Source organism: Polypterus senegalus, chromosome 15 (genome assembly GCF_016835505.1).
Source record: "Polypterus senegalus isolate Bchr_013 chromosome 15, ASM1683550v1, whole genome shotgun sequence".
NCBI classification, from domain to species: Eukaryota; Metazoa; Chordata; class Cladistia; order Polypteriformes; family Polypteridae; genus Polypterus; species Polypterus senegalus.
In genome coordinates, this window is record NC_053168.1 from 75,696,925 (window position 1) to 75,709,705 (window position 12,781).

A 12,781-nucleotide genomic window follows, 5' to 3' on the forward strand; every position below is an offset into this window, starting at 1 on the left:
AGTTTGCCTTGGGTGGCCCTACCAGGGGCATAAAGCCCCGGACAACATAGCTCCTAGGATCATTGGGACACGCAAACCCCTCCACCACGATAAGGTGACGGTTCAAAGAGGAGTGAGATCAGACAATAACCTGTAATACAGCTGTTTTTACACCCAGGAAGAACAATTTGTATGCTGTCCACCAGATCAGAGATGCAGCATGGCCCCGCACCACCATATGTTACTGCTTACCCACCTCTCCATTTTCCCCTCTGCTGACTAATCAGTTGTCTCTGAGGGGTTCAGGTTCTTCCTCATATTGAATGCTGAATTTGTCATGAGAGAAAGGATCTGGAATAATTCATTCTTACATTCACCCAAATCCTCTGTGACACGTCTGTTTCATTTTTCTCTATTTTGTAGGATTTACTTTGTGTGGTCTTTCTTAACTTATTTATTATGTATGGAAAACCCTCTTTCTAATAAAAGTTTATATGAAATAGAATTGAATGGGAAAATTTGTATTTTTTTACCTCTTTTGTCTTTACTAAGTTCTACAATAGCAGGCAACTAATCATTTAGGAGCGAGCAAACTGGAACAGGTGGATATGGTGAGGGCAGCGCCAAAGCAGGTTCTAATTCAAACGCTGCCCTGCTATGCACAAATAATGGGTGTCACTGTGACTCCTGGCTACACTCCCTCACCTGCTGTTGTTAGGCACAACACTTAAGACGGCACAACAAGCAGCAGACGGCACAACAGGCAGAGGTCGAAGCGCAAAGCAAGTATGCTTCTGTGTTTGTTGTTGAGGATGAGAAATAGACAACTGCTTATTTGACATTGGTCTGCAAAAGCTAAAAGACCTTGCGTTTGTTCCTGTCTTAATTAATTATTGGCAGAACTTCAGTATTTAAAATAGATGGGCAGGCTTATTTAAAGACAGCTTTCCTTAACATAGAGGCAATTACAACTGGATCTTTCTTCATATTGGTACAGGAAGCCTAAACCTTTCTATTTTCATATTGTTTAAAAAACCTGAGAGCTGTTTTGAAGTATTTAACTTGCATTTTACTAATTTATTTGTTTAATTCTATTTTGCCAATTGTTATATTTAATTAAATTAAAATAAAACATTTGAGAATAGCATTATATTATTTAATACTGCTTAAAAGTGCAAATGGAAAAAGTAATTCATCAAACAAAAAGCTCCAGTATAATTGATAATGTCAGATAATTTCATCTGATATGATGTTAGCTGTTGAACTGCAATGTGTATAACATAAATTAAGTTCATTTTAAGCCAGTAAACAGAACAATTTAAACAGAAAAAAGTAACAAAGCTGCCTGTCAAATTTAAATGAACAGATGCATTCATAAAAGCTGTTGGTGCTGTACAATGGGAACAATGGGAGAGACTGAAATGAGATGACACGGCTTAAAAACATGACTCGGTTCTTGCTCTAGCTCATAATTATAGTAAAAAAAATAAAATAAAAAAGGCCACTGAGTGAAAGAATATGGAAAGTGTAAAAAAAATAAAAGCTCAAAATAATACCAGAGAGCTGAACAGAGCACTCTTACTGTAGTTCAGGGCAGCACCATATAAATGCTAACAGCATTCGTGGGACGAGTCCTATCAGGAGCACAATCGGCTGCGCATTTGGGTTGCAGAGGTGGATGTTGCTGGAGATCCGTATATCAGGTGTAATCTTCCTCGTCACATGGGAGGGTTGGGCTGGCTCTTCTAATTTCACTGGCAAATGCAGTTATCAGTTTCTCAGAAGTCAGCCTAAACAAGAAAGAAGCTGTTCAGATGGAATCATATGCATTCATGGATCCTTTCCAAAGCACGGTCTATTTTCTTCTGTACGAAACTCTAATTGTTCTCATTGGTAAGCAACTATTTATTTATTTAATTATTTATATTAGATTGTTAAAATTTTCTTTACCAATAAAAATCTATGTAAGGATTATACTTGCTGGATGGCAAACCTCTGTGTGAGGTTCAGTTTTTAATGGGTGGTAAAAGAGTGAAAAAGCAGAACTTTACAGTGTGTCAAAACATTTCAGTTACTGTGATCTAATAAATGCATCTGTCAAACCATGCAAGATTTACAGCTTATTTATATATATATATATATATATATATATATATATATATATATATATATATATATATATATATATATATATATATATATATATATATATATATTTAAATATATATATGTGTGTGTGTGTATATATATATATATATATATATACAGTACAAGGGAACAATTATCCTGCTATATAACACAACAAAATATGAACCTTGTTCCATGTTAACAAAGAGAAACTTAATTTAAATTAAATTCAACTTACTTCTTAAAGCTGAACGATTCGCTAAATTATTTATACTTTCAACATGCTGAAACCATATGTTTCCCTGTAGCTTTAATACACCATAACAATTACAATTAACACGGCCTGCCGATGGAATAGACAAATAAACTGAAACTCAGATATGAGATGTTGTATGTTTCTTTAAACAACAGGTGCTGACAGAAGACTTAGAGACAGATAAACTGATAAACTATTTGCTTCCGTAAAACAATTGAAGCTGAATGAACTTGGGGCTGGAAGGTGACGTGATATTTATAAATGCAATATGGTTTACAAACAATCCACTGCAAACTATCCCCTTCCATTTAACAGAAAAAAATGTATGAAATTTACACACTGCACCCTTTAAATGGACAGTTGCATTAGATAGATAGATAGATAGATAGATAGATAGATAGATAGATAGATAGATAGATAGATAGATAGACAGATAGACAGATAGATAGATAGATAGATAGACAGATAGACAGATAGACAGATAGACAGATAGATAGATAGATAGATAGATAGATAGATAGATAGATAGATAGATAGATAGATTTATGAAATGTACTGTATTTTGAGCGAAAAATGACTGTATTGCTTCCCTAAAGGAATTGTGTTGATTGTTAGGATAGGAAGTGTGAACATTAGTTGCAGAACATGACTGTCATTGGATAGGCAGAGGCATAACTCCAAAAGTGAGATACTTTTAAAGTATAGCAAAGCAAAAAAAAACTCCTTTTGCTTTTTTATATTTTAAGGTGTCAGTAACACTAATACCAACATTACCAAAACAATCATTTTTTAATATCTGCTGCCTTACAATATTGCCTGTTTAAAATAATAGATAAAGGCTGGGCAAAATGAACAATCACACTTTATTTCACATAAAACCATTCAATTGCAAGTGCTATCAGAAATATGGACCTGTCGTACAATTGGTTTAATATTTCCATGTGAGCATTGGCATGTAAAGTGGTTTGCTTAGGATCATAAAGTCAGTAGATTAGGTTTACACACCAGAATCTATAATTACTGAAAAGTTCCTCATTAAGTACTGTATATACTGTATGTTGATTCCATCCATTTTTGTAGCAAACTCAGTCTAATTTCAGGGTGAAGGGGAATTTGGCAAAGGCAGGAGGCGGCCTCGGCCTTGGCAGCAGTCCATTGTAGAACACACCCATACCTAGACTCACTCATACTAGGCAAGCAAGTCTAGCACACAAGTTCCACAAACACCCATAGGGAGAGTGAGGACCTCCACACGGACAGTGGCCAAGTCACTGTGCCTCTCATACCATCTACAATAAGGCTTATTTTATACTACCAAGGGTACCCGATGCTGCCTAATGTGGAATAAACTGCAGGTACTGTAAGGTCATTAAATAAATTCCCCAGGGGATAAATAATGTGGCAGCACATCAAAATTTTAATAACTAAACCCACCATGGAGAGTAACTTTGCATATCTCCGCTACACCCCAAAAATGCTCTTCCAGAGACAATTCCCTAATATAGCACAGGTGCTAATAAAAATGAAAACTCAGAAACAAAACATTAACGACAGTTTTCTCCAGTACAAATGGGAAATCATAATTTGATGATTGAAGGGATTTATTAATTACTATACAAATCAGTATGGGGCACGATAAGGAGACAGACCAGGGTTCATGCCCCAAGCCCTCTGCGTGGAATTTGCATGTTCTCTCCATGTCTATGTGGGTTTCCATCGGGTGCTTTGGTTTACTTCCACAATGCAAAGACATGCGTGCATGTGTGTGTGTGTGTGTGTGTGTGTGTGTGTGGGTGTGTGTGCGTGAGTGTGTGTGTGTGAGTGTTCTCTCTGTGATGGACTGCCGCCTGTTAAGGGACAGTTCCTGCCTTGTTCCCTTTGCTTGTCGAGACAGGCTCCAGCCCCCTACGACCCTGCTCAGGATTAAGTGGGCTTACAAAATGGTATGGTATACCTGCAAATCAGTATGACTGTTTAGCGTAATAGTATAGTGGATTACACATATAAACATTAAATAAATATTCAACTCTTATTTAAACTGTTAACTGTGACAATACCACAACTTTCGCGATTTAATAGGAATTTCAACCTTTGATTAATCAAATGAACTAATGTCAAGGTGAACTGATTTTTAAACAGTATATTAAAAAGACAAAACTGTGTGCCAGGATTCCCAAAGCCAGACTTCTTTTAAGAAGCAGCATGGTTCATTTGCAAGTACTGGTTTATCTGGTTTCTGTACACCCAAAGTGTTAGCATATAAGCAAGATACCTTGGTCTTGGTTTGTAGACCGGCTCAGAGGTCCACCATTTTTATGTTCAATTGTCTTCTTTTGTATTCTCTACATTTTTACATATTACTGACATTGTTTGCTATCATAAACAACAATTTAGCTTTGCCTGAAATGGCACTGCCATCTTCATCTGCATACGTTTGCATATTCTGACTACATATCCTCTACTTCCGGGGTCTGACTGCATGTAACACCAGGCTGCAGTGAGTTCTTGTGGTCCACTGTGTCCTGATGTCCAATGTGATGACCTGTCTGCCTACATTTCATGGCAGTGGGTTTGCTTGTGTCCCACCCATTTTGAACAAATAGTGTCTCTTCCTGCCAGGTAACTATTCTCGGAATAAACTCAAGGCACCTGCTGTTTTTTTAATTTAGTCAGTCTTGAAGTTGTTCCAAGTCAAGTGTTCAGTCTCTAATGTGTGTTTGCTGTGTAGCTTCTGTTTCTGACTCTTGTGCTCACTTTAATAAACATGAATTGGCTTTGCAAATCTGCTTGTTGTGTGTGCCACCTTCAGCCAGTTTCTGTTGTGAGCACTAGAGGACGCTCCATTAAATAAAGCACCAAGTCTCTCATTCAGGTTTATATTCCCACTTTTTTGGGATCTTATTTTACTAAAAAAAAGTTCCAGTTATATCAATTTGTATATCCATGTTAGTTTTGATGGGTATTCTTGTTTAAATTTGCTGAGACCCCTGCCTGCTTAATGGTTATTCTTCCTGAAAACCCATCACTTCCTTATTCTAAATCTTAATTAAAAAAGTACCATCTTCTCATTTTGGTCTGTTCTCTTCACCAATGGAATCATAACCGTACCTTCTTCACCTTTCTCTTCCACTTACATGCCAGTTGAGCCCTTGCTAACTTCTCAACTTCAAACTCATTATATTGATAACAGGAAAGGATTTTAAGGTGGTATATGCAGTATATAGAGAGAACTGGAAAGACTGCACTTTCATTGCACTTGACCCAGGGTTTTTCACAGTGAAAAGGAAGATGATATTCTTCAAATAGCTCATGCTCATTGCAATAAAGATCTATGCAGTCATTGTAGTCTTTTTTTAAAAATGCTGTCTTCCTTTCCAGTTAGCTTGTGCTCATATAAGGGCAGGCAAGGTAGTGTAGTGTAGTGCTTAATACTGCTACTTCACAAATACTGGCTTCAGATCTCACCTCCTGATCGCTGCCGGTGTGGAGTTTGCACTTCCTCTCCATGTTGGTTTTCCTCATGGTTCTTTAGTTATACTCCTTAATCCCCAAAGATTCTGATCCCTTCAGCCCTGAATTGGAAAATGTGGCTTTAACAATGTTACAGTATGTTATAGTGCTATATTATGGCTCATATAAATGGCAATTTTGTCTATAAAAATGATCAAAATAATTGGAATCGTACAGAAAACAAATTTATAGCACAGACCAGTGGACAAATTTATTTTATTGTTGTCATTATTAGTTTTGTGTGGTGGGCTGGCACCCTGCCTGGGGTTTGTTTCCTGCCTTGCGCGCTTTGTTGGCTGGGATTGGCTCCAGCAGACCCCCGTGACCCTGTAGTTAGGGTATAGCGGGTTGGATAATGGATGAATGGATTATTAGTTTTTTTTTTACTTTTTATGATGACAGGTGAGGCTCTGCCTCCCCTGACCGCATGTCCCTGACTCATTCCTGCCACAGTCTTATTCTCTCCATTCATCCTTTTATTTTATCCCTGGGAAGTTTATGGAGTCTCAGCCATTAAACAGAATTCTGTCAATCAGATCTTCAAGCTTTTCTTTTTCTAAACCAAAACTGTTTCCCTAATCCACTGTTAACTAACTTCTGTCACTGTTACTTCTGTCACATGGAACAAATATTGAAGGAAATAGTTCCTAAAATAATGTTTAACACATTGATTGCCAATTATGAGTAGGAAAAAGTTTTCTGTTCCAAGTGTCAACTACAATATAACTCGAATTTTAGAGATAATACCTTTTATTGTGAGTTTTGCTCAGTAACAAACTGCATTTAATTAGAATAGTAAAACAACACCCTGATTTTACAAGGTGGTCAGGAACAAACTTACCTATTATTGCAGTGGCATTCAATGAGTTAACTGAACATGTATTAGAAAGTTTGGGAAGTACCGTGAAAACACCTACTTTGGTTCATGTTCCCCTTTTTTGGTAACTGTAGTTCCAAATTCCATATAGAAGATTTTTTCATGTAAGTCACATGAAAAAAAATCGTCTGATACTATTATTGCCGTTTTCAATACTTTCATCCTTATACCACTGAAGGTATTCATCTCCTTTCCAAGTCTGCTTATTCCACTCTAAAAATCCAAAAACGACCCAAGTAGCATAAGAAAAAAGGAACGAACCACAGATGGAACACATAGGTACACTTAGTCGATCTCATTATTTCAATCAACTTTAACAAAATGTATTTGAACAATTGGAGGTTTTGGCCTGCAGGGGTGTTCAGCTCCCCAACACCCGACACAGACAGATTCTTTTCTTTCTCTCGTCTTCTCTCTGCTTCTGCCTCCACTCCTCCTCCAGTGACCTTCATCTTCTCCCTCCCAATTCTGGCTCCTGGAGCAGTGGTGGCTGGCTCCTTTTATCCTGCACCCGGGAGCACTTCCTGTGGTCCATTAGCGTGGTCCAGAAGCCCAAACAAATAGGTCTCCGCAGTCCCTGCTGCACCCCCTGGCAGCACCCATGGAACCCAACTGGGCTGTACCGAACCCCAACTCCCATGAAACCCTGTGCGGATTCAAGGCATCACTGCAACCCAAGGGGGCTGCCATCTAGAATTCCGGGGGAGATAATGCCCTGTGCATGTTCTTTCCCCTGGTCCTTCCTTTATGAAGGTGTTCCCGCAAGGTAAGGGTGACAAGGTATTAAAAGTTCCTAGTGGAAAGAAAGATGTACAATTAAAATGAGAACAAAGTGGCTACATATCACAGTGCATCACAATGTCACATACAGCAGATGGTGTATATTTTGGGTTCACAGTGTCTTTGTGATGTCTTTGCCAATCAATGGATGGATGGATGGACGAATGGATGTAATTAATAAGTAAAACAGCTTTGTCCTATCCTGAGCTTGACATTTTCAATGATTGTTTCCAAATACTTTACTATTACTATTTTAAACAATTTTAGTATGAGGTCAGGTGCATTAGGGTGGTTCTAAAATGCAAGCAGCAGAACATCAAGAGGTGAGATGCATAAAGCATGAGAGGGTAGCCATATCAGGTGGAAATCCCAAAATTTGAGGGACAACAACAAAGCAGTGCTTGAAGAAAAGGAACACTTGTATAGCAACTTGTGATAATATTGACTGTAATGTGCAGTCAGTAAGAAAGATTTGTTTCCTGTACCAATGCCATATTACACCTAGGGTGACATGATGTTCCAATTTTCCCAGGACAGTCCCATTTTTATTCATTGCGTCATGTTTAAAAATTTGAATGGAATAAAATGTTCCGCTGTCAAGCGACTGATCATTTGATAAGCACACATGAGAACTCATCTTCTATCTAGTGCTCTTAGATGTATATGGAAATATAGTCAGCCTAATTAGAGCTGTTTGTATCTTCACCATCAAAATAAGTTACCATCTACTGTATATGGAGATAAAGGTCTAGGCCAATTTAGAGTTGCTAGTTACAAAAGAGAAAACCACAGTCTTCAGAACAAAATAAAGGAAATGCAAGCAAAATCCACAAAGAGAAGAAGTGCCTTACTGCAGTGTGTCTCTCAGGGATTGTCTCATCCAAGACGTGCCCTAGCTACTAGTCACTTCCAGTCTAGGCAGGATCCTACAAAAAACACTTTAGCAAAAAGCTACAGAAAAGTCTTTTCTTTCACTTACTTTTTCAAATGTTTGATGTCAAGGTCTCATCTTGCACTTCAGCACTGTACATTTCAGCAGTGAAGTTCAACTCCAGTTTATCACCTGTTAATGCTTGAGCACAAGTGTCTGGCGAGGTTTTTCCTGTAATTATTTGACGTTGGGATGCAGTTTCCTGTGTGCAGCCACATTTTCCTCAATGTCATGTATATTACAAAGTGCATGACCAATGTTCAGCAACATACAGCACCTTAAAAACAAAATGGCGACACTCATGGTAATAAACCCACAAAATGTCAGTGCCCATGATAAATGAGTATACAAAATGACGACAGGATGATATGATTAGCCTAGCAATTAAAAATACAAAAATAAATAAATAATGCATCCTAAATTCTACAAAATAATTCTTAACTCTGTGGTGGGTTGGCGTCCTGCCCGGGATTTGTTCCTGCCTTGCGCCCTGTGTTGGCTGGGATTGGCTCCAGCAGACCCCCGTGATCCTGTGTTAGGATATAGCGGGTTGGATAATGACTGACTGACAATTCTTAACTTGTTGCTGGTAAAATGGCCTTCATTGCCCAAGAAAGACTACGTGGTGAACTTTAGAAACTTCAAGAATGGAGTAGCTGCAATTTGTACAGCACAGACCAGCCATTACACCACTGACACATTTTCCACATTTTATCTCTGACATGTCATATTATTTCCACACAACTTTAAAGAATTTCTAGACTATTTAAATGAACTTAGCATCCAACACTGACGATGCGGGTTCTGCTCCACGCTCCCATTTTCCTTCTGGGAGCCCTTGAACATGACACCGTCGGTAATGTCACCGATGAGTTTGGCAGTGAGGCACAAACAATGAAGAAAGGGGATGGTGTAAAAAAAGTGTCAAGTGCTTTTATTAAAATAGCAAACAAAAACAAAGTGTCCAAATTAAATAAAGTGCAGTGTATCAAATGCCTTCAAATAAATAATCCATAAAACAGGTGAAAGGGTGGAGGTTAAAGTCCATTAGAAAAAAAAAACTTTTAAAAACAATGAGGTTAAAACAATGGCTTGAAGCAGGCTCTTTAAAACAAAGCCCCGCAACAGCTCCCAAACGAGCCCCGCAACAGGGGACTCACCCTAGCTGCAGCAAACCTTCTTCTACCTTCTGATCTGGAGGCTTCCCGATCCCTGGCTTCGGTTCAGCACTCTCCATACCGAGACTTGGTTTCCCCCCCCAACGGCCAGGACGCTCACGCTGGTTATCCACCTTCCAACCCTCCCGACTCCCGCTGCCTTCTCGGCCTTATGCAGCCAGCCATCCTTCTTCCGGTCACTGCCTCTCCTCCATAAAATGCTCTGCGTGAGCGACCACTACCAACTGCCCTAGGTGTCGGCCAAACACCCCGCTAGGGCTCACTCTCCAGCTGCCTGCGAGCCTTTTCTCTCCTACTAGCCGCCTCGCGCTTCTATATATCACGGGGACGTGGATCAGCTGTGGCAATCAGCAGCTCCTGTGAACAATTACGGATGCGGACAACTGCTCCCCTGTGCACTTAAGCAAGGACCGCTCTCATCACAAATCACCCCGGGAGCAACTTCAGCCACACACCACCACGGCCCCTCACTAAGCCATGAGTATGGCGATTATTTATTTTAAAAAGTGGCCTTTGACATGAGCTGTGGATCCGCTAAACCACAAACACATTACTCTTTCTTAATGTCCCATGACTCTGGTCTGGACTAAGCAGGTTAGAAAATGACATGACATGATATGATGTCCCTCTTGGTTGTAGCACTGTAAGAAAGGCAATTACAATGTCATACATTGTTCTGTTTTCTAGACTAAATTGATCATGAATACCAAATAAAATGAAATTTTAAAAAGGACATCCTTTCTAGGCAGTTAAATATTATTTCAGAAATCATTTTCTTTTAAATTGTTCATTTTTAGGAAATTGGTAAGGACATGAGCAAGGGTGTCATGGAGGAGCACATTGTACTGTCCACTTTCCTCGATGTAGGGAAACTAACCAAACACTAATTCATTGCCTTCAGTGCTGTAAACTTCAAAGTTCAACTCTTAATTTTCATTTTTAAATTCTGTTCATAGCTGGTACTTTGCCTTTATTAGTGTCCTGTGGCTGTTAATTTGATCAGTTGGTGAAAAACAAATGGATTATAAACTGGCTGTATGATTGGTAGTGGGTACTATTTATACATACATCAAGGACCTAAGTCACCCTCGTTTTTAATTTAACTAGTTTTTAGTCATTCATTTCATTTGCAAACTCAGTACTGGATTCAGGGTCATATGATAACCATAGAGATTGTTATTTGTCTATGTAATGTTATTAGATTTAAATAATTTATAGGGACAAAGTTTGTGTATCACAGCTCCAAGTGTCAGGGTTTTATTTCTGGCTAAGTCACAATCTAAGTGTTGTGTACTTCTATGCACATACCATCTGCACTAAACTTACAAAGCTTAACCTGCTTAAAGCTAAATGGAACATTGTAAGAAACTCAGGGACCTTTGTAGCACTTTCACCGCAGAAGCTCAGGCCATTTGTAGTTCCTGGTAGGCAGTTCCTGGTTCTTTTTTTTAGCTCATACTCCAGAATATGTACTTTTTGTTCAACTAGGAACTATCATGAGTGGAGTTTGGCCGATTACATGGGTTGATTGGTTGACCACAAGCACTGGCACCATCTTACCAATCAGTTAATAGTTTCAACTTTAGGGAGTTATTGGGGAGTTATTGGAGAAGATGGAGCACCACACTTCACCTCATTTCACTCTTCAAAGCCGCCTCCCTGGTGTGTTTTGTGCCATGCACCGCATAAAAGCAGTAAGGCCCCACGTGATCTTCTGAATGCTCTGCACTTTGTACCTCATATCACTCTTCATTGCCACCCCCGTGGTGTGCCACACCATGCACCACATTGAAGTAATAATCTTCCTTGTGAACTTCTCTGATCGCGCAGCACTTTCCATTGCATCACTCCTTGGTAACACTTTAGTTTGGGTACTACAAAAATGTCTCTATTACTAATTTACTCTTATGGAACAAGACCTTAACAAAGGGTTATTTTACTCTTAATCATGGATATGAAGTATCAGTAAGGTGGTTATTCACCTCTGTTTATATGCTGGTAAAATTACTTAGGAATATGAAGGATTCACAGGTCTTATAATGAAGTATTCATCCATCCTTCCATTCATTATCCAACCCGCTATATCCTAACTACAGGGTCACGGGGGTCTGCTGGAGCCAATCCTAGCCAACACAGGGCACAAGGCAGGAAACAAACCCCAGGCCCTTTTGTGCGGTGGGAACACAACACATGAAAGTGGCCAGGAACTACTGGTGGCCCAGGTCCTACATTGTACAGGAACCCATTGGTTCCTAAAAGCAAAGTTTCTTCAGTGAGAAAGTGCACTGTGCTCAATTTTTCTCACCAACTGTTACTAGACTTCCGAAGCAAAAGCTTGCACAATAATAACAGCAATAACCTTGCAAAATAATGTAATACATTTTTTGTTTTGAGTAGCAGGAATAAGCTTCCATATGATTCAGTATGTGTGCTAGCATTAGGGGTGGGGAATGGCAAAACTCTACTCACAAGCAGACAAGTAAATAGGAAATGTATCCTTTCCCAGAGAAAATATTACCTAGAATCTGTGATAAAAAGTACTATCTATTTTTTTTGTTGAAGTCATGCCTCAGAAATGTGTAAGGCACAAAATGGAATCCGTTGTTGCTTCATAGTGCTTATATAGTCATGGACCAATTTATGGCTCCATTTTGGACTGGTCATTTGGCCTTATGTCAAACTGTTCATATGTCGGTCGCAAAGTATACAGATCATTGCAATTGAGGCTTTGTGGGTCCAGTGTGGGTCACCAGTAGGAATACTTTAACTGCCACTATGGAGTGGAACAAAGTGATCTTTGTATCTTGCGGCCGCATGATGAGTCTGTGTAAGGCAGTGTTTCTCATCCACTGGTGGGTTGCAGTTTGCCATCGTTGGTTCACAAGTGGGTAATGGTGGGACACCTAAGCAATCAGCAGCACTTATTGATGTTTCCTCATTTCTAAATGAGCTTGTTTCACCAAGGGGACGGTTTACATTTGCTGCTAATGGGTTGTCAACAAATTTGAAAAGGCAAAACTGAGGTGCAGGACCATAACAGTTGTGGTGGTGTGAGCTGAATACATAAAAATTACCCCACAAGAGTCAGAAAAAATATAACACCCTTTGAAAGAATAATAATAATAATAATAGTAATGATTTCC

The 12,781-nt window shown here is 39.1% G+C and overlaps 1 protein-coding gene across 1 annotated transcript in view; it reads left to right on the forward strand.

The window, feature by feature from the left end:
• Positions 1 to 1,720: 1,720 nt before the first annotated feature.
• hepacam2 (HEPACAM family member 2) overlaps positions 1,721 to 12,781 on the forward strand; it is a 102,102-nt gene continuing 91,041 nt past the window's right edge. The window contains exon 1 of the mRNA XM_039737373.1: positions 1,721 to 1,872. Coding sequence (XP_039593307.1) covers positions 1,794 to 1,872 — 79 coding nt within the window. The 5' untranslated portion in view covers positions 1,721 to 1,793. The remainder of the gene's footprint in view (positions 1,873 to 12,781) is intronic.